Source organism: Phasianus colchicus, chromosome 10, assembly GCF_987193195.1.
Source record: "Phasianus colchicus chromosome 10, bPhaCol1.hap1.1, whole genome shotgun sequence".
NCBI lineage: Eukaryota > Metazoa > Chordata > Aves > Galliformes > Phasianidae > Phasianus > Phasianus colchicus.
The window spans coordinates 19218854-19245242 of NC_143445.1; the positions used below are offsets into that span (position 1 = coordinate 19218854).

At 43.2% G+C, this 26389-nt stretch overlaps 1 protein-coding gene across 1 annotated transcript in view; it reads right to left on the reverse strand.

Moving 5' to 3' along the window:
* Positions 1–470: 470 nt before the first annotated feature.
* PPM1L (protein phosphatase, Mg2+/Mn2+ dependent 1L) overlaps positions 471–26389 on the reverse strand; it is an 89791-nt gene continuing 63872 nt past the window's right edge. Inside the window, exons 3-4 of the mRNA XM_031603712.2 lie at positions 13390–13551; positions 471–9355 (exon numbers count right to left, since the gene is read on the reverse strand). Of these exons, the coding sequence (XP_031459572.2) occupies positions 9009–9355; positions 13390–13551 (509 nt within the window). The 3' untranslated portion in view covers positions 471–9008. The remainder of the gene's footprint in view (positions 9356–13389; positions 13552–26389) is intronic.

Here is a 26389-nt window from a genome sequence, read left to right on the forward strand (position 1 = left end):
ATTTGGAATGCACTGCACTGTCTTGCTTTGACCCTTCTCCGTGCACTCTGCTGTAACCATGGGATGTCTGCCCAAATCTGGAATTCATGAAGTGTCACTGAAGAATAATGTTTATGTCAAGAAATGAGCTGGGAAGATGCTTCTCACATCACTGCTTAATGATATTTCTTTTGGTCCTTTTGTGAACTGCATGATCCTTTGCCACCCTCAAGTATTTGTTCTCTGCACAGCACAAAACTTGGAGCTACCTTCTTGTTTAAAATGTATCCCCTCTGTCCTTCTAGGAGCTTTGCATCTTCTCATTTAAACAGTGTTTGAATGTATGTATGTTTATAGTCTGTGTTCAAATGTAAGCTTATTTGTATACATGCAAAATAGAATTGCTTTGATGTCTTTCAGGTAGAACTGCTAATGCTCACAGGCTGTTACAGAGCTAGATGCAGAAGAGTTCGCGTGCAGTTCAGGTATGAGACGTCTCATGCAGTGCTGTTATCAGATAACACGGGTGTGTGTGTGCTGATGCACCCCGAGTTATTGTAGCTACCCAGGGAAGATTCAGACAGATGTGCTTAAGTTGTGACTTCATATCCATTTCAAAAATAGTTTTCTTGCTTGAAATTTTAAAATGAAAACAAGAATGACATTCTAGGCTTCTCATGTCTTAAAGAAGACAAACGTGACTGTATCTGTAAAGATGGGTATTTTAACCACTTTATTCATATCAGCAAGGCCAAGGTTTCAGTAGTTTACACTTTTAATTGACAGCAATACAGAATTTGCAATTGCATGAACATAATTATCCTAGACACATCTAATACACAGTGAAGATATTGTAGTTACATCCTGTACATCTAGAATGACAGAGCACTGCCACCTTTTGTTCTATAGCTAATGTGTTACGACATATTTACATTTGGCTGTCTTTCAGATAGTCTCTTAGAGACAAATTAGAAGAGGTGCAGAAACCTCCAGTACCCAGACTGAGGTTTCACCAATGTTTTTGTTACATTGTGGTAATGGTCAGTATTGACTTCTGTCTTTTCCATAACTGTACATGATTTTACAGTGGAATTATCGAACATTACCTTTTGAAATACAAAAATGATGTCTTGGAGAGAATATTGTCTAAACAAGTATTTCAGATTTCAGTGTTCTAAGAATGTTTGCCAAGAAGGTCAAAGTTTTTCAAAAATGCATTTTGTTGCTGCTGTTAAACTAATAGCTAAACATACAGTATTGCACAACTGAGGAAAGAATGCTCGGTGGTTCCTGAAACAGAGGAAGCTGCAGCTGTTCCTCTGGGTTTGGGCTCCATTGGTTGGTGGGCAGCACTGTGGTCAGCTCCCAGGAGCTCTGCTAGCAGTGTGAACTGTTTGTTGGTTGTTTACACATGGAAATAAAAAACCCTTCTTGTTTTGCTTTTATGCCTGCCATGTTACATGTTTAGAAATAAATGATTTCTGACAAGAACACTGACACCACAGTACAGTTTGTATTGCTTCTTCAAAAAAATGTGACTGTGAAAGACTATGCAATATTCAGCAGCTGGGTAGGGAGAGCAGACAGTGCTCCTGGTGAGAATAAAATGACTGTGGTGGAGAAATGGCTGCACTGTACTGCTGTAAAAGTGTGCGTGTCACCAAGCCAGCATTGCTATATTGGTGCTCCAGAATGATAACACTGCTCATAGACTACAGGGCTTCTGCTTTCTCAGATGTAGGTTTAAAACAGCCATCTGTTTATGCCACCTGACACTGTAACTTAAGATGATCAAAGTTGCACTGTAAAGTATTACAGAATCTGTGCTTGAGTTTTTTGTAAAAACTCACTTCCAGATACAATTCATATTTGAACCCAACCTTCTTATTGCTTAAAAGACTGTAATAATGCATAACTAAGATCACATGTCTGCTTAAAGCAACTATTGGAAGAGTTTGGTGTGGGCTGCCATGCAAGAGGTAAAAAAAGCTTACCATTGGGAACTGATGTCAGTATTTAAGTCAGTGGTGGGTGCAAATTTCATAGCACCTGCTTAGAGCAGTTTACTGAAAATGAATCACAAACTATAGGCTAAATTTTTTCCACATCCTAAGATTCTTATGCACACAAGTGTCTCAACCATATTCCAGCAGAATTCCAAGGAACTGTGATTTTAATAGGAAAACTGGGGGCTTTCAACCTTGGAAAGTGGAATAATTGATTGGACAAAGATGTTTGGAAACTGCTTCTGGGTGCATAGCAAGAGGAGCTTACTGTGTACAGTGCCAATCCTGTGTATTATCCATACGAGTCCATAAGTCAGAATGGTTCAAGGTGTTGTGTGCATTCCCAAATAAAGCTCAATGTAAGTCAGGAAGCAGGTGCTGCAGATTCAGAGGCCTTATTTTCTGTAGTCAGATCAGCATTAAGATGATTTAGTTTGAAACATCTATGTTTTACATTGTCTAGTTACTATTAACACAGTTCAATGCAAGTTCATTGTAAGTAGTTCAACATCTGGATGCACATTAAAATAATGTAAATTTATTCTATTTCTTTTAAATTAAACTAGAAACTGACTGGAGGTTAATCAGACTGTGACACTGAATTCCTGATCTGTCTGCCAGATATGTTAGACATGCAAAAGGCGTTTGGGAGGCAGAGCTCTACTCCATGTTTTTCATCTCTATTTTTGTCTGACTAGTGTGTGCCATTTGGGCTGCTTTGTCTACAGCCTGCTTAAGGCAGAGGTGTAGGGGTAAGAGATGATTTTCATAGACTGCAGAAAGTTTTGAAGCAGTTACTGTGTATTGCCATACCCAAATGCAAAAGCTCTGTGTAAGAAGGAAAGCAAACAGAGTTCAAATGAAGCTAGGCAGATAGTTTGTTTCTTGTTATGAGTAACTGAGTCCTTATTCTAAAGAAACCTAAGCTTGTAAAAAGCAAACAGAACACACCCCTTCCCCCTGTCTATATACTGGGTTTCTAAAAACCACTTTCTCAGTGTAGTTGCTCTCCTTGAAATGCTGTTACATGATTTTCAGCTAGTCAGTATAAACCTGCAACTCGTAGGAGGAAATGTGTTTTATAGCACAGCTTCACAGAGTCACACAGAATCATAGAGTTGTAAGGGCTGGAAGGGACCTCCAGAGATCACCTAGTCCAACCCCCTGCCAAAGCAGGCTCTCTAGGCCACTTGCAGTGCTGGGGCTCTGGGACTTAGTTGTCCTCCAATAAAATAAGCCTTTAAAAATACAGAGTTCACCCCGGGTGACCTCTGCTGGGACAGCTTCTGTCTCTAAGCGCTGTTTACCTCCAGCCTTCTGACAGTTGCTATGCAGCACATTAATTTTCCAGGTCACATTAATCCTGATGACCTGAATGAAGTTTTTTTATAGTGGAGTGACGATGGCGTAGCTGTTGTGTGCATCCCAATCTGCAGCCTGAAGCCCTATCTGCTCCTCTCAGTAATGCTTTGTTTGTGGTGGTCCTTAAAGCAAGAGTAAAGTGCAGTCTCCTCTGAGCTTGCAGTGAAGATGTAATCTTAAAAAACACTTCTGGCTTTGAGAGAAAAAATGTTAAAAAGAAGCCTGAAGAGGCTCTCATCTAAGATAAAACAGCACTGTTACACTAAATGGAAGCTGCCTTCGCTAAGACAAATTGCTTAAACATTGTGATTTTCTTGTCTTGTATGTTCTGTTCTGCGGGCTTTTCTCTAAGAAACATCTGCACTGTCCATACAGAATCCTCATGTGCAGGTCATTTTCCTAATTAGTTTTTCTTTATTGTTCTTTGAGAGCACTTCCAAGTACTGTGGGTAGCAGTGGTTTTGCAGTCACTCAGTCTAACAGTGGAAGAGGCATTTACACAGCCGTGCTTGCTGGGGTGCTGAGCAGGTATTTGACTGCCAGTCTGTACAGATCGACTTCATGACTATTATTGTTTCCAAGATTAAAGCTCATGCAGTTAAAGTGCATCTGCAGTACTCTCACACCCCTGACTACAGTGTAGGAATGCCACAGAGCAATGTTCAACAGTCCCACATCTACATTTCTATAACACTGAAACTGATCGCTTGTTTAGCTTGGTGGAATACAGGCTGAAATGGAATGCTGAGCATCTTTGTCCCAAGAAGTACTAATTGTCACCACAGGCTTAAAACATGGCTAGTTCTTTAAATGCAGGACCAAGTGCTTCATTTCCCTATTGCTCAACTAGTTTAGAGTTCATCCTTAATATCAGATATAGGAGCCGACCTACTCAAAAAATTGGATTTCAAAACATTAGTTAAGATTTGCTCTTGACTTAAGCTTCTATTTATGGCTTTAGACAAACTTCAACTGCTTTGGCAGCACACGTTCTGCTTAACAGAGCAAAATATATCTAAAACATCTGTATAACCAGAGACAAACTGATGCCTAGGACACCGCTACCTAGGGCAAAACTGTATTTAAAACTGCTGCTTACCTAAGCCTGTTGGTACTATACAAATAAAAGTAACTCAAAATTCAAATCAATATAGACTTAATTGTAAATATCTTACTAGGTAGCATTAGATATGACTCCACAGATTTAGAAAGGTAAGTTATACATTGACAGGACTGAAGGGCAGCAGCTCTGGTCTGTATGGTTGTCAAACTTGAGCAGAATTTTCTAACTTTTAATCTCACGATTTTGTATGGCCAGGTTGCAGGATAGAGGCCTAAAAACTTACTGCCTAGAATGAAAGCTGACGAGCTGGGTTTTTTTCTTTGATATAAGCATTTATGAAATGTTTTTCTGTATCAAGTAATTATTAGATACATTAGCGATAGATTAATAGTATATAAAGCGAGGGTGTTGTATATTCTGAGGTGATGTAATGCAGCAAGCATGGTTACTTCAGGCTGATGTGGTGTTTGAGTACAACCTTCTGTATTCTAAAATTTGCACAACTTTTATTTTACTGTATGTAAAAGGTATCATAGTGTAATAGTAGCAGTAGTTTTGGTACTGACCTTCAGTTTACAAGTCAGTAGCTGGCAGGGGATGCAGGGCATAGTTATGGTATGCCAGGCTGTTTCACACAGTTTTAGCAACCAAGTGCCCGCATTTCTTAGCTATGCCTATGGCTGCACGTGTTTTGCCTGTGCTGCTTTAGCAGCTGGGAGAATGGTCTGCATTAACCTTACAGCGAACATGTGCACAAGGCACGGTGCAGTCTGAGATCACATTTTCCAAATGCGCTACCAGAGCAGTTCGCGCTGAGAAGCCCAGCAGGGCTCATGTGCTGATGCCTGCCACTGGGCGGAGCTGTGAGATCACGGCTGGCATTCCCTCTGCTACGGGGAGCTACAAATGGCCACGCTGGTAGCCCTGCCATTGCTGGGAGGAGCAGCCTTTCTAAGTCCGCACGTTATCCACACGACATGGCAGTATCTCTATCACAGGAGTTATACTGATGTTTTCAGTAGCACTAAGAGCCTAAGCTCTGTATGTCAGATTGGACCGTATGAAAAATGCTCTTTGCCAGCATTTCAATATATCAGCACCTGCTTTAAGAACAGATGCCGCCGATGGACCTACTCTGGCTTAACCATCAAAAGACTTTCACAAATGTGTAACACAGGAATCAGGGAGCTCTGAGACGTATGTGAGGCACTTTAACCAAAATGTGCATCCCTTCTCTGGGCAGGAGCCTAGACAGGGAAGCAGCACTTGATGGTGTGTGGAAATTGCTACCTCTCCAATGCTGGACCACGTTCTGTTGCACAGCTCTGACATTGTGGGGATATTTCTTTCCAGATGTAGAATATAGGATAGATGGGATATATCAGAGCAGTAGAGGATCTTTCAGGCTGTACAGCAGTATGTACATTAGCTAATCTTGTCATCCAATAGCTGTATGTAACACAACAGAATTTGGCACAAATTGGCATGACTGAGAAGCTAGAACCAGATTAGCAAGCTTCTTAGAAGACATCTAATGAGTAACATGGGTAGGCACTGCATATGCGGAAGACTGCACAAAGCCTGTCATCTTCATTAGTCCTTCATCTTTTTAAACCTAAAGTAGCTGTAAGTATAGAATCATGGGCTCATTAAAGGTGGGAAAAGTCCTCTAGGATCATCTAGTCCCACCATCCAACCCATCACCACCATGCCCTAAACTATCTTTGTTTAAAAAAATAAAAAAAAATTAAGAAATATCAACAGCCTTACAAGATGGCGTTGGCATGAACACCTTCAGCCAGGAAAGGGAGCTACTAAAGAGGTGGGAGTGTTGCAGAAAAAATTAAAAGTGCTACATCGACTGCTGTTGCAACTGCAAACACTCAAAGGTAGAAATAGGGTTGTTTAACTGACTGGGTGGCCTTGTGAGTGAATAAAGTCCTCAAAACAGTTTTGTATTGTACTCTGGGTTTTCTTAAATCCTTTCAGCAAGCCATGCAAGAGCTCACTTTACTCCTAGCGTGTGCCATTGTCCCACAGCTTCCTCATGCTGCCAGAGTCTGTGAACACACACGTTTCCCATCACTTCCTCTTCCCATCCATTTCAATAGAGCAACCAGAGGGCTAGCTGTGCTTAAGAGAAGGTCTGCAATTCCTCAGCAATGCTTGATAACTTGAGAATTTGAGTTGTAGAGAGGTTTACTGGCAGCCAGAATCTTTTCTCTGAAGTGGCATTAGTCTGTCATTTTTTTCTTGGTGCCGACCATTGTTCTGCTTCCAACTTCTCAAATGCTTGTAAAGGATTTGTAGCAGCTGTACAAACTTCTCAGCCTTAGCCTTCTGTGAACTGCTACATCTAATTCTTCTTTTCCCTGGGCAGCTGTTTGACAAACATCCAGTCTCTGTTCTACAAAGAAAAGCCAGTGCAACAGAAACATCATCTGTGAAGGAGAAAGGAAAGGCAAATGCTACACGCACCATGAGCTCTGCCCAGAGCACAGTTTTGATACTGCTGCTGCAGCATTACTGAGTCCATGATGAAGCACTCCCATGAAAATATCACACACGGTTTGCATTTTGCAACATTTGACCTCAAAAACTTATTTCAGAATTAAATAACTGAAGCAGTCTGCAATTATTAGCATTTCCTTGTTACCCTCTCCATTTAACTGCAGAATTGCATTTAAAATTAACTGAGTGCTGTCCGTCCTGTTCAAGCGATTAAAAACATCTGAAACCTTCCATCCTCTGGGGAGGGACAGTGCAGGGGAGTTTCAGAGCACGCTGGACACTTTCATGCTTCTGTTGCTCACTGGCATGCATTAACCATTACTCAGAGCCCAAATACTCACAGTTTTGAAGGAGGAGAGAATGTAGACATGTAAGGACACGTATACAATTGGAAGGGCACTGTCAGTGGCAACATATCTAATTAAGATCCCCAAACAAACTAAGGTTGTTAGGGAAGAGATCACCTAGAAATCAAAGTGAAAAGACTAAGATGAGAATTCTTTCGTGAGTGGAAAGCAGAATTTGTGTTCTTTCATTTCTGTCTTGAGAGATATCATACCTGCCCAACACAACCACAACAGATGACAGTATTTGAGACTGCAAGCCCCTTTCTCAAAAAACACTCCAGGTGGGTGATAAGCACAAGGCAGTTTTTCATCTAATTCATTGTGTATCTTCATCCAAGAAACAGACAGCGTCAGTTACCACATTATATCCCTGCTTTAGCTCAGGGCCCAGGGACTGAGTACCTCCATTACCTTGCAGACAAGAGACTTCAGCGGATCATCCAGAGGACCATGTTTTGAAGGGAAGGGATCCTAGGGGACATGATACAGGGAAGCAAGCCACCCAAAATATTAACATCTACCTCAGGCCCTGATGTGTTCCTCTAAAACACGTCCTGTACACCACCACTGCTGCCACTTGTTTGTGAAGTGGCCAACTGAGTTATCAGATGTACAGCTTAGACAATAGTCACAGATTCCAAAGTATAATTAAATACTGAAAGTTAGATAAAAAAATATTTTTATCTAGATTTATCACAAGCTTTCAACTGAACAGTGCAATTACACTGTCTGGCATTTATATACTATACCAAAACTCAGTCCTAAAGTGGTCTTCCCCCAGATTAAAACCACAAATTAATCTGCAGCGGTACAAAGTTTTTGTAGCCATGACTTCCATCTAGGCAGTTCCATAGAGCACTCTGCTTTGATTAGTTTTACAAATACTAATGCAATTAATTTTATCTTGCATTGTTTTCTTACTTGACTGTGAAAACTCCATGCCAAGAACCTAATAGGAAGGAGTCTCAGTGAATAGCACTCATTCTTCTATCACAGGAGAGCTATTTTTTTGATAGAGAAGGTGACAGACTTCGGAGTATTTTGATGGAGCTTAACATTACAACATGGCATAGAATAAACATTATTAAAGGAATGCACAGGTTGAATAAACCTGTCTTCAGGTAATTCAGTAGCTATACCTAACCACATGCTTGGCAGGAATTTGTTTAATTGACGGTGGAAAAAACAAAGTGTGAGAGCCAGTTCTGTGACAGCAGACTAGTAGTTGGCTCTTTTCCCTCCTTCGTAACAGACCAACAATTACAAACCTTTTCCAACACAACCTTATCACTGCAGATTAAAAAAGAGATGAGAAACATTAGAGCATTGTTCTGAAACGTCACATCTACAAGTGAAAAAGCAACATCATTCCTATCACTTGCTATTAAGCAGCAGTACTGCCCTGACCCTGCTGTGTATCTGAACGAACCTCTTTTAGAAAGGAGAGGTGAGAAATGAAAAGCATACATGGGATTTGTAAAGGAAATTGTGAAATGAAAGATTACAGTTGGCTTCTAAGGAGCAGCAAGGTCACAGGAGACAGGTGCTTGTGAAGAAACTTAATTCTTATCATCACACAAAATGTATTTGTTATATTGCTCCTTTTGTTAAGCAAAGAACAAAGCCCAGAGGAATCTGTTCTTTCTGCGTGGAATCTTAATGGGATTTACTAGAGCTTTCCACTATGTTTAAAATGTAAGAGTTTGTTTTAAGTTCGGTGAGGCAAAGAACCACTGGTAATTACTGTTCTTCTGTTTTGCTGCTATTCCTGAACTTCACCACCATCACTGTTATATTATCGGGACACCCTCTGTAAAATGACTGTAGAACTATACTCTTGGCTCCAAAGTGTGGCTCATCCAAGCGTTCCTTGATGAATCGGACGGCTTCCTCGTTGCTGAAGGCATCCCACAGACCATCAGATGCCAGGATCATGAACTCTGGCTGCAGTTTGTCCAGGTCAAAGGTGAGAATATCAGGGTCAGGAATGACAACATTCAGGTTCTTCAGAGGGTAATCTCCTAATGAGCGGGACATGGCCAGGATGCCCTGAACACGCCAGGAGCCATTAAAGCTGATAAATCCACCTGGAGAGAAACACCAAACACTGTTAAAACTTTCTCCAACCTCCTGCCACATCCACTCCAAAATTGACGCTGCGGTATCCTGAGGTTTATAAATGTTACACATCTCAAAAAGCAGATGTCATAATTAAATATCACAGTACTGCAAAGAAGAATTGGATTGTGCCTTCCAGTTAGTGCTCTTCTAGCAAACTGCCCTGCACAAGGTGTGCCAAAAAATATCAGAACAGTGTTGTGAACAAACCCATCATAAAGTATTATTCTGAGTTAGAAAAATGCACTGTGGCATTTGACTGACTGCACTTACCATCACCAGGATTAGGGCTACTTCTAGTTGCAGATCTCTTACAGTGCTTAGGAACTGCTTACAGGAAGATACATCTCCCACTGAAGTCAGTGACTGACAGAGCCAGTACCTGGGCAGCACCCAGCCTGACTGTGCTAGGGAGAGAACTATGCAGTGCCTCAAGGTCAAAGCAGAATTGAAGCACCTTCAGTTTTGTGTGCATGTGTCTGTGTGCCACTGTCTGCAATGATGTGTAGCTATATTTCCTCCACTCTTAACATGAATCAAAAGTCAGAGTCGCTTGAGGACAAATAATTTGCAAAATGTCTATCATGGAGCATTAAAACATGTAACCAAATTAGAAGAATTGTTGCCTTTACATCTGCAAGTTGTTTGCTTTGGTGTTTTTAGAAAAACATTTGTTCTTTATAGTAATCAGAATGCATTCAGCTTTTCACTCTGCCCTACTGCAATTCCACCTCAGCTATGCAGTCACATAAGCCTTGTCCAGCTGCTGCAGTATGTTTCGAGGGCATCTTGATTGCAAGTTACTCAGCCATCCACTTCCCAGCACTTTTTTCACAAGTGTTTAGAACTGCAGTACCTTAGAGTAATCATACGTACATATTGGAGTGATGGGAAGCAAAATGCCATTAAGAAGAGGCAGTTTTAAGTATGTATTATACAAACAATTAGAGGAAAGCAGTGCTGACATCCATTACTGCACTCACAGAGGAGATAGCTGATGCTGCTAACTGGTTGCAGCACACTGACAGTAAATTATGCAGGCAGTGCTTATACATGCAAAATGACTTTCCAGTGCTGCTGTCAAGTGGCAGCTGAAAGTGACAGTGGCACAAGTTCCTGAGGTTCAGTGAAGTGTCTGTTGGCACCTGTAGTGTTTTGTTTTATAAAGTCATCCATACAGAGTAGTTAGAAATTCTTAAGAAAAAGCAAACGTTCTGCAGTTCCAGCTGTCATTGGAGAAGAAAAGACATTAAGGAAATAGAAGCTCTTTGGCAGCCACACAAACATTCCACACGTAGAGAGTTCAGCTCCAAGGAGTGCATTCAAGGTGAATACAGTTTCTATCAGTGACAGTCACCTTGTGGTGCTACAACTGAGCGTTTCTTCACAAGTCAAGACTGCAGTTGTTTCACAGCCCCCACTTAAGTGAATACTGTATCCTTTGCTCAGGACATCCCAGTCAGGGGATTTGTATTTTTTGCAGAAAGACGTGCATTTTTCTGTCTCATGGGAAAGGATCAGAGTGCTGGGATTGCTCTCATTCAGCTGCAAGAGGAGCAGCACTACAGCAGTCACGAGTGTGTGGCAGCAGCTCCCAGTCATAGCAGCAGGCAGGGTTGACCGGGACCTGTGACTCACACTGCTAACTACATAAGCATGCTGTTGAGCAGGTAATACCAATGTCTGTAAGAAAGCAAGGGCTCTGTTCTCTCAGCTAGTGGCTTTCCTTTGGTACTGGCTGCAAATGTTGGTATCAGTAGAATCATAGACTCATAGGATCATAGAATTACTCAGGTTGGAAGGGACCTCAAGGATCATCAAGTCCAACTGCAGCCTAACCATAGTACCCTAACTCTAACAACCCTCTGCTAAATCATATCTCCGAGCACCACATCCAAACGGCTCTTAAACACATCCAGGGTCGGTGACTCAACCACCTCCCTGGGGAGCCTATTCCAATGTTTAACCACCCTTTCTGTAAAGCTGTGTTTCCTAAAGTCCAACCTAAACCTACCTTGGTGCAACTTGAGGCCATTTCCCCTCATCTTTTCACCTGTCACCAGTGAGAAGAGACCTGCCCCGCTCTCACTGTAAGCACCTTTCAGGTACTGGAAGAGAGCAGTATGGTCTCCCCTCAGCCGCCTCTTCCCCAGACTAAACAGCCCCAGCTCCTTCAGTCTCTCCTCATAGGGCTGATTTTCCAAGCCCTTCACTAGCCTCGTTGCCCTTCTCTGGACCTGCTCCAGTACCTCCACGTCCTTTCTGTACTGAGGTGCCCAAAACTGAACACAGTATTCAAGGTGAGGCCTCCCCAATGCCGAGCACAGGGGCAGGATGACTTCCCTAGTCCTGCTCACCAACACCATTCCTGATACAAGACAGGATGCCATTGGCCTTCTTGGCCACCAGGGCACACTGCTGGCTCATGTTCAGCCGACTGTTCATCAGAACACGAAGGTCTCTTTCCATCAGGCAGCTTTCCAGCCACACCTTCCCAAGCCTGTAGGGTTTCCTGGGGTTGTTGTGACCAAAATGCAGGACCCGACACTTGGCCCTATTGAAACTCATGCCGTTAACCTTGGCCCATCGATCCAGTCTGTCCAGGTCCCTCTGCAGTGCCCTTCTCCCCTCTGGCAGATCAACACCCCCTCCCAGCTTGATGTCGTCTGCAAACTTACTGAGGGTGCACTCAATCCCCTCATCAAGATCATCAATGAAGATGTTAAACAGAAGTGGCAACCTTGTACTGCCTTACAGGAACACTCAGGAGCAATCTGTGTGTTGGCTTCTGGGGACTGCAGCATGAGAGCTGCAAGCAAAGGCCTTCTCTAAATGCACAGTTGTACAGAGCACCTCGATGATGTTGGTAAAGGAGGCCTTAAGAAGTTCAACTACTGAATGAAAGATCTCCAGATGTTCTTAGTACAGATCCCAAGTATACAGTTGAATGAAGAAAAGTGAGACTAGAATTTTCCTATTCTTTCTTCTCGAGATCTTTCTACATTCTGTTCGCCTTTGGGAACTTATACAACCCTCAAACTCTGTAGTGGCACGAAGAATCACACTGCTCTTCAGCTTCCTCGGAGATAAAAGCAAACAGCAGAAGGCATGAGTTTGCCATGTACAGGCATTTATACTAGTGTGAGCCCACTGAATACCTATAGGTTTTAAAAATGTTTTACACTCAGGAAAAAAATGTATTATTTCCATTTAACAGATGAAGAATTTGAGGCAGAGAAACAATGCATCTCTAGAGGCAATGCTCGTCAGTATGGTTAACACAAGTAAGAGGAACTTTTTCTTCATCAAATAATTTGCTGCTGCAGGCTGCTATGGGAACCAAAATAGAAACAGTTTCAAAAGAGGTTTTGACAAATTCATGGAGAATTGACCATTAAACTTGAGATACCAAATGCAACTTCGGGCCCAGGAGGTCTCAAGTGACAAGTTAAGAAAGCTAGAAAGATTTATTGTGTAAGGTTATCATTTCTAATGTTCTTTTCCTTGTACTTCTGCTACTGTGTATGTGTTTGTGCTCATTTACAGTCATTATATGGGAACAAAAAGTAGCTTTAATTAATTAGATTCATGGTCTGCTTATTTTAGTAACTAAATTGCACTCAGCTTAAGACCCAGCCTCTTACATAAAGGCTGCTGATATGATGCGGTGTGGAGAAGCCTGTAATGGTGCTGTGCCTGTTTATTAATTGCTCCCTGCAGAGATCAGGAGGGAACCAGCTGGGACAGTCAACTGGCTGTAGAAGATGAAGGCTGCTCCTCTTACTTTGACACTGCTTCATTAAGGGATAGGTCAGCCTGTTTCCATTTCTCAGTCTGCACCATGAAATCCCTCTGAAAAGTGCTGTATTAATAATGGAAGATTTTATCTGCTGGTTTCTCGGTCTGGTACTTTTCACTGTCTCACGGGGGAAAAGTCTATATTATTGACAGCAGAGAAGAAAAAGATGAACTTTCAATCCAAAGCAAAAATGTTATAACTCACCAGCTCTTTTAATCCTCTTCCTCTCTTTCAGCTGGTAGGGCTTGTGGTCGTGTGACAGGGGGATGGCATTCCCGTCCTTGTCACACAGCACGCCTCGCGAATCACCAACATTGGCCACAGTGAGCTCTTTATCTGACAGCAACGCAATCAAACAAGTTGTACCTGAGAAAAAACAGAGGGGAAAGGGTAACAGAAACAGATAGATAGGCTGTATCTATCTGCAGTTACATAGCACATTTTCTCCAGTGGCTGATTGTGGCCATGTGGACCAGCAGCTGTACTGGTATCTGACTGAAGCATCTTCTACTCTATCAATGCCATAAAAGAGGCTGTCATCAAATCTGACAGCTCTCTTCTAAGGATATTTAAGTGTATTAGGTTTTCTCTCTTATCACTGGGTATTACTGAGTCATTCCCTGCTCACTCTCTCTCTTATTGTTATTTGGTCAAATTCTTACATGGAGTGCACACTTATCTCAGCACCTGCTCTATATTGCTCCTGCACAGACTGGCAGGTGGGTGAGCATTGGTGAAGCTGAAAATCTTAAACTCGTTGGTCTTAAACTCAGCTAGGAACAAACAGTGGCAGGAAAATGTTCCTTAGATGGATAATGGTGGAGAGAAGCTCAAAGGGGAGGAGTGTTCTCCAGTCTCTGAGAGCTGTCTTTTCCTAATGGATGAGAAAAGTAATAAAAGAGAAAAGTGCATAATGGCAGCAGAGCCCACGCGCTGCTTTCATGGACTGAAGCTACAGCACTTGAATGTACACGAGTCCACCATCTCTGTCTCCTCGCTCCTCCAAGGACTGCTGTCAGGGCTCACATCCCATGGCAGTGTGTCCCCAGGCTGCACTGGATACCTGGATGGAGTGGATGAGCTTTGTTGCACAGCGCCCTGTGTACACCATTAGGAGGCCCAAACTGCTGCTACCGAGGCAAGCTATACATCTGAAGGATGTTTTATTGGAAAAAGGAAATGATTTGACAGTTTTAATTACTTTAACCTTTAAATACACAGAAAAAAATTTAATCATTCATTGACCATAGTATTCAGCAAGCATAGTACTGTCAGCTAAAGTGATAGGAAAGTGTTGAAATAATTGTTTGTTTTCAAAGTACTGACACTACTGTTTTTATTTTCCTCATTTAATTGATGCAGAACAGAGTGAAAGTTGACCAGACCCCATTATGAATGTGTCTGTTGTGCATCTTCCCCTTGTAGCCAGTGTTATATCAGCTGTATTACCCAAACCCTCAGCATTAAAAATAAGCCCTGCACTGAGTTTGGCCCAGGTGTCAGAATTTCATTCATATTTTGGAAAAGAAGAATATCAAATAGATTTATATATATATATACACTAACAAACATTTAAAGGGAATATTCCTGACACTTAGATTGTATGGCAGTCCTAAAATCGTTACCAGGTACTCTAGTGTCCTTCAACAGCAAACAGAATTAATTGCATGCCTGCTTTCTTTTCTTTTCCTTTTTCACTGTCTAGAGAAGTACATGGTTGAGTTTTCACATCTGTTGTTAATTTACACCTAATTATTCCTTACAGTGAGGCACATATTCTTCTCCCATAACAGAGATTGACAGGAAGAAATGGCACAGGCTGGAGCATGGGTGATAGGCAGCATGCAAACCTTCACAGCTGTTCCAACAGGGACTTGTTCACTGGCCCACATGAGGGCAAAGGCAGGAATGGATTCCTGCAGATGCACAACACAAAGGCCTAAGTGATGAGTCCTCAGCCAGCACAGCTTCCAAAGCAACACATCTCTGCGTGTGTGTTCTCATCTGACACAGCAGCAGAGCTGGCACATCCCACCCATGGCAGCACCCTGACCACTGGTTTTACTCCCGAGGAACCTTATTAAGGCTCGACTCTATGTTCTGTGCTCTTAAATCCAAATTCTCAAAGCTACACCTTGTGCGTTTCTGTCCAAATGTAGAATTTAAAACTATGTATTGCAGTTCCCATGTCAGTAGTTGAATATCCCATGACTGGAATAAATATAATAGCCTGTAGTAAACAATTTTGGTTTTAGATGCACTGAGTTCTGGAGATTTATTTTTATCTTAATGGTCTGTCTTGCACAGCCTTAAACCAAAAATACTTTTTCACAGAACAGGCACATACATATATCTCATTTTGTGCCACAGACTGACACGTTGCAGACCTAAATGGATAATTTCCCATTTGTGGCTGAAAAAACCAGCTAGCTGCACAACTTTGTGGCTCATGTAACAACAGAGCAACCTGTCCACCTGCATGACACAAAGGGCCTTGTCAAACTAAGAGCCCCCTCCAGAGGTACCTTAGCTGAAGGCCACATAGGAGCCTGGCAGGTGCTCAAAGGCTGCAGGATGCCTGTGGCAGCACTGCTGCTCTGCACAGCTTTCACCTCTATGGCCGCTCCCTGCTGGCTCAGCTAGCTGCCAGCAGCAAAGCTGGGGGCATTCAGAGCAGCAGACCCCAGCGTTCCCCCCCCGAACAGCCCTGCTCTAAGGCCAGCAGGGTGGCAGGTGAAGCACCAGCACTCGTTCAGAGCACTCAGTGTGCCATTGCCTGCCCTCAGCAGAGAACAAAGACAAAATAACACAGTGCAGGTGCAGGCTCATGCCTCAGTATGGATAATAATCCTTTCTGCCTGTGCTGAGTGGTGTGGGGGTTGTTTATGGCTACTATTGCACCTGTTACTGCCTTGGATGATGAGATTCTGCCCAGCAAAGTGCCCTTTTAGTGGTTTCAAAGCACTGAATTAGCACTGAAGTGTTGTACTCTGCCTTCTTTTTGCAGAGCCACTGGCTGGAGTGAGAGCTCTGCACAGGAGTCATGGATGGTCCAACAGACTCTGCGCTTTCTGGCTAATTGAAGTTGCAACAGTAAGTACTAAAGAGCTTGTTCTACAAATAAACCTTGGAAGGTATCAGAAAGAGAGCTGCATTATTAAGATGAAAGCAGAAAGAGTGCAGGTAAGTAGCAACACCACAACACCTGGCTACCATGAGATATGGCCGTCTGTCGCCGTGGGTCTGTGGGAGGGAGCAGCATGTGCAGATACAGAGTATTGCAGGAGAGTACCTATGGGCATTTAATGCAGAACGGACTGGAATTTAGCATTTGAGGTCAGCTCATTCTTTACCTGAACAAAAACCATTAACTCTGTCAATGGATAAAAGCTCTGCTTCAATAAGAAAACTACATCAATCAATGGTGCCCCATTTTGCCTTGATTTATGAGGCTTTTCTTACTGGTTGTTCAAGCAGCATCATGATCACAGTAGAACTCTGTGGCTGGCACCTGCCTCTGACTCCTTGTCTAAATTTCTGAGAGAAAATTAACAGCCACTTTTGCATTTCTGACTAAAACCCAAACCTATGAAATGTTCAATGTGAGTAATACAGTCATTATTACAACCCCATGTAAAAATGAAGACTTTGAACACAGTCTTCTGGTTGTATGATCTGTGTGTATGAAGGAGAATGAGAACTGAGCCAGAAGATCACCCCGAGTGCTGGCTCCAGTGTGCAATGCCTCAGCCTCGGCAGCAGCCCCTGACTGATGGCAGGCTGCATCAGTCCCTGACCTCATGGTGCTGCCTGCCACTGCATGGGAAAGCAAACTTCTCTTACTTTGTTTTCTTCTCCATCTATTTTTATTTCAGTCATTTAACCTTGTGCAGAGTTAGAAACCATTGCGCACTTGTCAGTTGCCTCAGATTTAATGCAATTGCACAATGGAAAATTCCCAACATAAAGGTTCCAAAATGGAGAACACATGTTATATTGGTCCCTCGGTGCAGCTGCCTGAATAATGCCTTGCTGAGCAGTTAAAGAAGGAAATCACCAGGAAATTTAAAACCTGTGGTATATTGGCTGCAGAGATACAGTGTATATTCGGTTCAGGTTTTTTTTTGTTGGTTTTTTTCTGAGTCAGGTAAGATTAGTGGTGTTACACTTTAGCGCAGCCAAGGTGCCTTATAGAAGTCAGGGCTGCACCAGCTACACTGGGTTTTAGGTACCTGCTTTATCAAAATGAGGAAAAGGAAATGATACAGAAGTGAGAAAAAAAGAGGGAAAAAGAATCCATCAGGAGATAGAAGAAAGGAAAAATAAAGGCACATCTGTAAGCAGCAGAAGGAGGATGCCATGAGGCAGCCAGGATGAGCTGCAGGTGATGCACACAAAGGTCAGGGAGCCTTTTTTAACCAACAGAAGAGCTAAAGCAATTCTGAAGCCTGGGCTAAGAAGGGAGCAATAAAGGACTGAGGCCTGGTGAACAAAGCACATCCATCACGGGGCAACAGGAGCAGGAAATAGGGGAGAAGGACAGAAGTGAAACAAGGCAGCAGCATAGCCAGGGCTGTGGCTGCCCTGGATGGCAGAAGCTAACTGAAATTCCCCCACTGTCCCCATCTCATCCCACTCCATCAGCAGAAGTGCAGTCCATCTCCCAGGCACCCACCAAATCCCCACCTTTCTTCTCTGCCCTCTCTGCTGAGTTTTCTTTCTCTCTTCCAGCCACTACCTGATATAAGAGAGCACGTGTAACCTGGTCCCTTGCTCTTTCTCCTTTTCACACTCTTCTATCTGGAATTTTTGCCCATTCCTCCTTTGTAAAAAGTGATAGTGCTGTATGCCCTTACCCCAGGCTCTTAAACTGCCACAGGTCCAGGACAAGGAGCTTCCCCACAGTTCTCCCAAACAACTGCACTTCCCACGGGTGCCTTCCTACCTCCTCTAGCATGCTTCTTCCAATCCTCCTCCACCTATGTGATCTTTGCACATAGAGAAAACTGGAAAATTAGACTTCCACATCCTATGTTTTAGTCACGGCTTCCCCTTTTGCAGAACATCCCTCATACTGTATACACCATAGTTACTTGTTGGCTGCATTCCCAACCCAGTTCTTTTCCCATTGTCACCCCATCCCTAGGGTTCTCTGGCTCTTTCCTTTTGCAACACAAGCTTGCCTTAGCATTGCCCCTTTCTAAACATAACATTGTTAACCTTCATGTGTTTTATGGCTACCACATCCTTTTCTATCCGTAAGCTCACTGAACATGCTGTTCGTAGTCATTGCCTGCGGTGTTCTTTCCCTCCAGCTCTGCTCTATGTGCTCTCCAGCATAGCTGCTGCCTCAGGCTCACCACTGAAACTGCTTTTGCCAAGATCTTAACAATGTTTTCGAGCTAAAGCGAAGACAGCCATCTCTTTCCATTCCTCTTATCTGCCTCCGGCACAGCCAGCTCAGCGCTTCTCGGCAGATGAGATACTTCTTCTTTCCTAGATTTCACCTTTGCTTCTCTAATCACAAACATCTCTCTCCCAGCACAGTCTCTGAAGATGCCTTCATCTCCCTTTCTCTAGGGTTTACACAACTCTGATGGTCTTTGACTCCTTCTCCATAGGCTTTACTCCTATGAAATCTCATCTGCAAACACAGACATCACCAGTGCTTCCATACAGACCTCCCGATCTGCTTCTCTGTTCCAGAGGGGCCTCTTCTCTCAGCTAAAGGCCAGCCCATTTGCCATACAGATACTGATCCCCTACCCAGCACCCCATCCCCCAGCGCAGTCCCGCTGTGTCCCCCAGCCTGCTCTGTGCCACCAGTGGAACCACACCAGTGGAAGCAGCTGCCCTGGGCTGCTGCAGTGAGGAGCAGGACATGCTGCCTCAGCCCCACTGTCCACAATGCATCCAGTGTGGGACTGCATGGCATGCTCAGTTTCATTTCCACCGTACAGGGAAACAAGAAAATTGGCAAGATAATGACCTCAATAACAGAGACTGTGAGCATTATCTTTGGAGAGGCCAACTCTGCCTCTTAATGTTTGGCCAGAAAGCATTAAACCCCAGAGGGCTAAAAGCTACATTAATTCTCACACAAACAGGGCTTATAATAGGGAGCTTGTATTAAGCTGAAGTGTTCCTTATAGAAAATTAGTCTAATCTCATCTCAGGAATTGTCCCCATCTCCTTTTCCTGGAGCTCCCTATGAGGTGCACAGGGCCAAGCAGGCATGCCATTTAGGCATGTCCTCGGGTCCCCTTAGCACTGATACCTGCCTCTTCTGCAGTGCAATAAACTGCTTTGCAAAAGTCTGCTCCATAGAGCACAGACCTAAGAAGAACCATTCTGAAAAAAGGCAAGGTGTCTCAGTTTCTTAATCAGCTCAAGTTTTTTCTCAAGATTAAAAGAATGCCATCTTTTAAAAGAGTTTAAAACAAACATCATTCTTAGAAATACATAGAAACTACTTCACATCCAGTTTCTAAGATCGTAGCTTAATTCCCTTCATGAAGCAATTCCTACCTGACTGTATGCAATACTACTTCAAAATTTTGCAGTCCCTTTCAACCTAAGCCATTCTATGATTCTATCATATGATATATCCTAAAAGTTGATTTCTTGGCATTGTTCCTATATTCAGTTTCACCTTAGCACCACACTCAGTTGTTGAATACATTAGAAGTAGAAATACATTGAAAACAGTTTCATTTTTTTTCTGGCTAGAATTTTTTTCCCAAATTCTTTTACATGCACTAGAAACCTTCGAAAGCTTTAAGAAGTTTTGCATCATGATTGCTTTCTGTGCAGAAAGATGACTGCATTGTCACATACGACTTTTACCAATAGTATCAATTTAAACAAAAGCATCAGGCTGCCCTTGGGATTCTCTGCATCTGTGTCCTCTCTGTGTGGGGCTGTTTGCTAACTCTCCTCTCCCATGTAGTTTAGAAGCCATCTCTCTTCTACCTGCCACTAACATTTAACAAAGGCTCTATTTCATCTTGCACACTTCACTGCTGTCAGGACAGAGTGGTGCTCTCTGCACAGAGGGACAAAGGCAGAACCAGGCAAATGCAGCACTTGAGAGGAGGAGGACACAGAGACGTCTGGGCAGAGCACGTCTGCACCAGCAGTACTGGTATGCTGGCACTGGCTTCCAAGTCAAAGCAAACCTCCCAATAGGGACCAAGAAATAGAAGAAGGCAGAAAAAACTAGAAGCAAATTGAAAATCCCATTTGAAAAAGGGAAAATAAAAAAAATTAAAAGCACCCAACAAAATTCAAGTGGTATTGCTCGGTTTCTGACCAAAGGATCAAGACTGCAATGCTTCATTCGAACCAAAGCATTGCCCTGCACTTTGTGAGCCATAAATACCAGATGTAGTAAGTATGGCATCAGCAGGTAGGCACCGAACACAACACCTAGAGCTGGTAAATTATTCACAAGCAGCATAAATAGTAGCCACCTTCCAGGAGCAGGACCTGCCTGCTCAGAAATCCCTACTAGCTGGTGGCTGCAGCTGGTGAGTGGGCCAGGCTCCAGCTGCACTGCCCTGGGCTCCAGCCCTCGGGTTTGTGGAGGATAAGGTGGCAGTGGCAGAAGCATCACTCAGGTTACTGCTGATCTCACAGAGGACTGCTGTAAGTAGCTGTCTTGTTCTCCAGCTGCCTCCGAGGCCCCTGCATGACAGATCGCTCACATTAACTCCTAAACAAATAAGAAACTTATTAGTGCAAAGAGAGAGCTGTGCAGCAAGGAGGTATTTAAGAGTTATTTATTCTGTGCCCAAGGTGCACTCAAAATCAGAAAAACAAACATGCTCTCTGTCCAAAGGGATTACAGTCTGACTCCGTATTTCACGTGCTGGCAGAAGATTGGGAGTAAGGACTGAAGGAATAAAGGGATGGGAGTGACAATGCACCAGAACCACGGGTGGGTTGAGAGCCCCCACAAAACCTGCTGACACAGAACGTACCAAGCTGAGAATGCAGCTTAAATCAAGCTGGTGGCTCTTCCCCTCACCAAGTTAATCAAACTGGGAGGCTAATCATCTTCCAGGCCAAAAGTTACCTTCAACTGTTCAGTTTTCCTCCTACATTCTCTTATGCAGAAGCAATTTTCAGCACACCAAGCTGGAGGACAGACCCAGACAGACACGCAGCTTCCAAAGACACCCACAAACAGCTGCAGCCAGTGCCTGCTGGCTGTAATTGCAAAGCTGCACAGAAAGCATGCAAACGGAGGAAGCAAAAAGCACAGAGATTGCCAAAACTCAGCAACCGCCTCTATTAGAAAGGTGTTACACTTGTTTATGGCCAACTTCTTTACCTTAATGGGTTGTTACAGATTATGGATGGGGTTTTTAAGAGAGCTGTGCTTGAGAACAGAAAGCTTTCTTTTCTTCCTGCTCCCTTCTCCTCCTACTTGGAACCATGTATAATTCAGACACCGGGAAATAATGAAAAAGGCTAACAGTGATTGATTGTGGCATGCAATGCAGTTGTGCATGCAAAGCAGGGATTAGCACAAGCTGAACAATGCTGCAAATAAGAGCCCAAGGACATGACATAAAGATGCAGACAGGAGTGTAAGCAATCTCTTGAAACACAGCAGCACCCTCAGACCATAAATCTGTGTGCAGGTGCATGTGCTTGACATTGTTACAATATATTTTCTTCTCAATGATTCTCCCACTGAAATGTTTTCAAAAGAACCTAAATATTAGTTTTTTTGTATGTTATATGGCAATAGTTGGAGCAATGAAGCTGAAGAGATTCATTTCAACACAGAGATCCTGCAATTGCAAGTGTAATGAAGGGTTTTGCAAAGGTGTAGCTGCTACTGATTTTGTGCTGCTCTGTCCCGCGACAGCAATGCTGTTTGGGTAACGATGCAGGAAAATTTAATAAGGATCTCTAAAGAGTCTGCCAGGCTCATAGGTAGAACAAACTTTGCCTCCAGGCATCTCTGTTTGCTCCCATCAGCAAGTGACAAAGCTCTGTTAGCTGAGCGGCTTTCTCCCAGGGGCCTGCAACTGATGTCCTCTGCACACACTGAATTTCAAGCAAACTGATGTCTTCAAATGCTGTCTTGATATTTCTTAAATAAATTAAAAACAAAAACATTAATCTGTGCTGATATCTCTCACCATGCAACACATGCATCTGATGTTGAAGAAACATACTGCAGTACCAACAGCAAGCACCTCCAGCACGTCAGCTGAAGATAAAGGTTTTCAAAAGAAATCTAACGCAAACTTATACAAAATGAGCCTCAAACAAGGGTTTTAATTCTCTGCATTTTCTGCATTTTAATTCTTACATATTTTTTAAGACCTTCATCGGCCAAAGATAGAATGAAAGCAAAGCGATCAGGCTGTGATAAAGCAGTGTCCCTCACAAAGTCCTCACACAAGCTTTGTACTGCTTCTCTGGGCACAGGCCTGAGCCAACTCCTTCACAGCTGAGGGGTGAGTTGAGCAAGCACCTGTAAACAAGCCTCTGCATTGAAGATGCTCTCCAGACTTAACTGATAAGCATTCAGAGAAAGGAATTAAACCCAAAATGCTCTTTTGATGTACTCAGCACACCGAGCCAAGAGTTTCTGTTGTAGCTGTCTGAGTCATTTTTCCTTTCCTTGTGGTATTTTTTGGGCACGGGCAGCAGAAGAATTCATTGCTGCCACATGCTCTCCCTACAGGAAAGTTCATCCCAAGCAATTCTACTGCAAGTTTTCAAAGACATCTTGTGAAATAGGAAAGAGAACAGGTCACTGACACACTGCTGTCTACGTGGTTTCAAATCCACAAATGACTCTCCTCTTACACCCCTGAATGCCCACAGTGCAGAGCTGTGTTAGTTTCACCTCTTTCTGGTGGAACATATATCATGGTAGAATGTTTAATTCTTTGTTTTAATTGCTACAAATGTATAAATGTCAAAGAGAAGAGCGCATGGTATTTCTGCAGCAAAACCAAACAGTTACACATACACACACAGAACACTTCACATGGTTAACAGAAGTACTGTTAACTCACTGACATGGCCCAGGGCTGGCTTTCTGTATGTGCCTCAATGCCAGCACTGCAGCACTGCCCTCCATCTGAATGACCACTGCTAACTGATGACTTTCAGTAGCTGAACTGCTAAAAAACTCATCAGGAAGGGAGGGGTATGTCACACACAAGTAGGCACTTACCTGTCAAAGTACTATTGCTGCTCTGAGATTTTGCTGAAAGGTTATAATTACATGCATTATAAAAAATTCTTTTAACTGAAGAAAAATAACGCGATGCACTTGGGCAGACGTAACTAATACACCTGTTGTTACAAACATTGTCCATGTTCTAGGAATTGTAGAGACCACAGGGCATTGTATGAGCTCATGTGTAGGAAATGACAGAGTCACATAGCTTCTGCTGCAACATACACCAAAATGTAATTTATTTTATGGGCATGCATACAGAGATGTTTAGGCTCCCAAGTGGAGCTGTCTACCTCTATGCACCTGTGAGTAAAAGCTAATTCATAGTCTATGGAAAAGAGGGGGCATGTTTAAGATCTCTTCACTTATATGCTTAAAATAAAGGCATGAATTCCCCAGAACCTCCAGTTTCTCCCTGCTCACTATTGAAGAGCTTTAGAAAAGTGGTCCGGAATTTGATGTCTCTAATGGAAATATGAACAGCTACAAGGGAGAAACCCCACTTGAGGTGATGGCCCTGTGGGTTTTGTGAGGGTTATTGGTCCCCTGCTGAGAAACGTGGCTCTGGCTCATGGTGACCAGGAACAACGTGCAGTTTTAGTGAGTAAAAAAAATTAAATGTGCCAAGGAAAGCATTGAGCATAAGGCAGATTATACGGAAGTAATCATCTAGCTATAAAGGGTAAAAATTGCTCTTACTGTATTATTTGGAAAAGGCTCAGTGCTGAATTTACACTGACAGCAACTGAAGATTGAAAGAATGTTGTTGGTTTAGATTACGTTCTTGAGATTAAATATCTAAAAATCATTGCAAAATGAAACCTGAGCCTGAGAGAAAGCAAACAACAGCAGTGGACTCCTGGCCACAGAGCTTCAGTCTCTGTCACAAGGAAGTGCAGCAGTAACTGTTATCCTGACAGACAGAGCAATGTTAGTCACACGTCTGCTGTGTCAATGTGTTTGTAACAAATGGGAAAATAAATTCACCACATTGCTACAACGCTGGCAAATAGTGCTCACAACAACACACAGAAACCCTATCCCGTTCCATTTCTTGAGATAATGGAAATGCCATTCATATAGCCATCCTTTGCCTGCACATGCCCTTTCTTCAGGAAAGGCATTGTGTCTGGCATTTCTCTTCCCAGCAGCTTCTTTACTGCTCTCTCCTTTTTGTTCTTGGATATTCTGTGCAATCCAATACCTTTGCAATGGTTGTGTTTATTGTATTTAGTGTGTGTCTTTCTTCCCTGCTCTTTAAATCCTTCCTGAAGTGCTGCACACTCCACCAAGATGCTCAATATTTTTTGAAGCTCAGGTCATTTCATGCGTGGCACAGCTGTGTGTCATCACAGGCCATTATGGTGTATGGTGAGGTGAGGTGAGGGATGCTGGCAGCGCAGCGCATCCAAACCCTGACCCCAGGGAGGGCTGTGGTGAAGCAGGGCAAGGAATGGTCCCGAGCCCCTGCTCCACTCAGGCCAAGAGCTGAAGATCCCAATGAGTCACCACTACTGAACCTGGGTGCTGCATTTCCCTAAAGACCACACCCTATGCAGAAAGAACCAGCCAAAACGAGGCAGAAACACACTTCCAGCATTTTAAGACTTTTTTCTTTAAAAAAAAAAAAAAAAAAGGTAGCTATAGCAAACCAAACAGATTTCTTCCTGCATTTTTAATGGCTTACTCCTGTGCATGAGCTGCCTTGCAATAAACATCACAGCGAAGTTAACTTCCTTTAGTTTTGCTGTGATGTAGAATAATGATGACATTACCTGATAAAGCTCTTCTTTTCAGTGGGAAGAAAGGATTTTCTCCAACAAGGTATTTATTATCCCTGTATAGGATATATAGCTCACTACAGTGTCAGGCTGCAGTCCTGAAGCAAATCCTAAAGCCTGAATCCCACATTCATGCTCGGAACAGCTTCTCACAGCTGCAGCTACAGAAAAAAAATGATGTTCTGTGAGGCACAGAAATACAGGCTGAGTAAGAGGAGTCCATTTCATTCATTATCAATTCATTACCTGCTAAATCCTGCAGGGATGGCGGAGAGGACAGCGATACACTGCGTGATTCTTAGCGGAACACAACACGTGGGCATGTTTGGTGGAGGCAGAGCACAAACCTCATCTCACCCAGAGACAGACTGCTGTGTGTCATAGTGCTAATGGACAGATTATCTCAGCAGCAAATAAATTTTGTTGGTAAGATTGGAGTATTCAGGCAATTTGGGACGTGATTTGCTAGCATAAAAATACACTTTAAGAAAATAAACTGCTGTTACGAGCAATTTCACTTACTCAGAGGCACTGAAAATGGGTTGGAGGAGGAAGATGGGACTGAAGTACTGAAACCTAAGCTCCCCAGGACCAAAAATGGGCTCCCTTTGGTGGGCTCCTCCTGCCCTCTGTGGTTCCCTTCTGAGCTCTGAGTCAGCCCCAGCCCTGCAGCAGTGCCATGCTTCATCTCCTTTGGGCTTACCCTAAGCCACAGAACCATGGTGAGGATGCGGTTCCCCAGCACAGGGTGAAGCACAGCACAGCCCTTGGATACTGGCAGGGCAGGGATGAGCTCTGGGTCCCCTCGGGGAGGGTGTGCTGAGCAGCAGCCACCTGCTTTGCGTGGAAACATGGGACGCACTGATAACCACTGGCTAAAGAAGCATTTTTGGAGCTGACTACTGGCCGCAATCAATATCTCTCACCACAGCTTCACTGAAGGGAAAAATGAAATTCATCTCTTTTGTCACTCAGTAATGAAACTCAATTTCTACAGGACTTTGGCAGAGAGAGGCTATCCATTAAAGAGAAACCTGTGAGTACGAAAATGTCAGGAGAGCCTCCTGCAGGCTGTAGCTAACCAGCACACACAAGTTCAATGCCAAAGCGCCTTTCCGTGTCCTAAACATCCATCTGTGCTGAGGCATCACTGACCAGCCCAAACATTAAGGTGCTCTAAATGGAAGGAATAGGATCAGCATCCAGTAAAGCT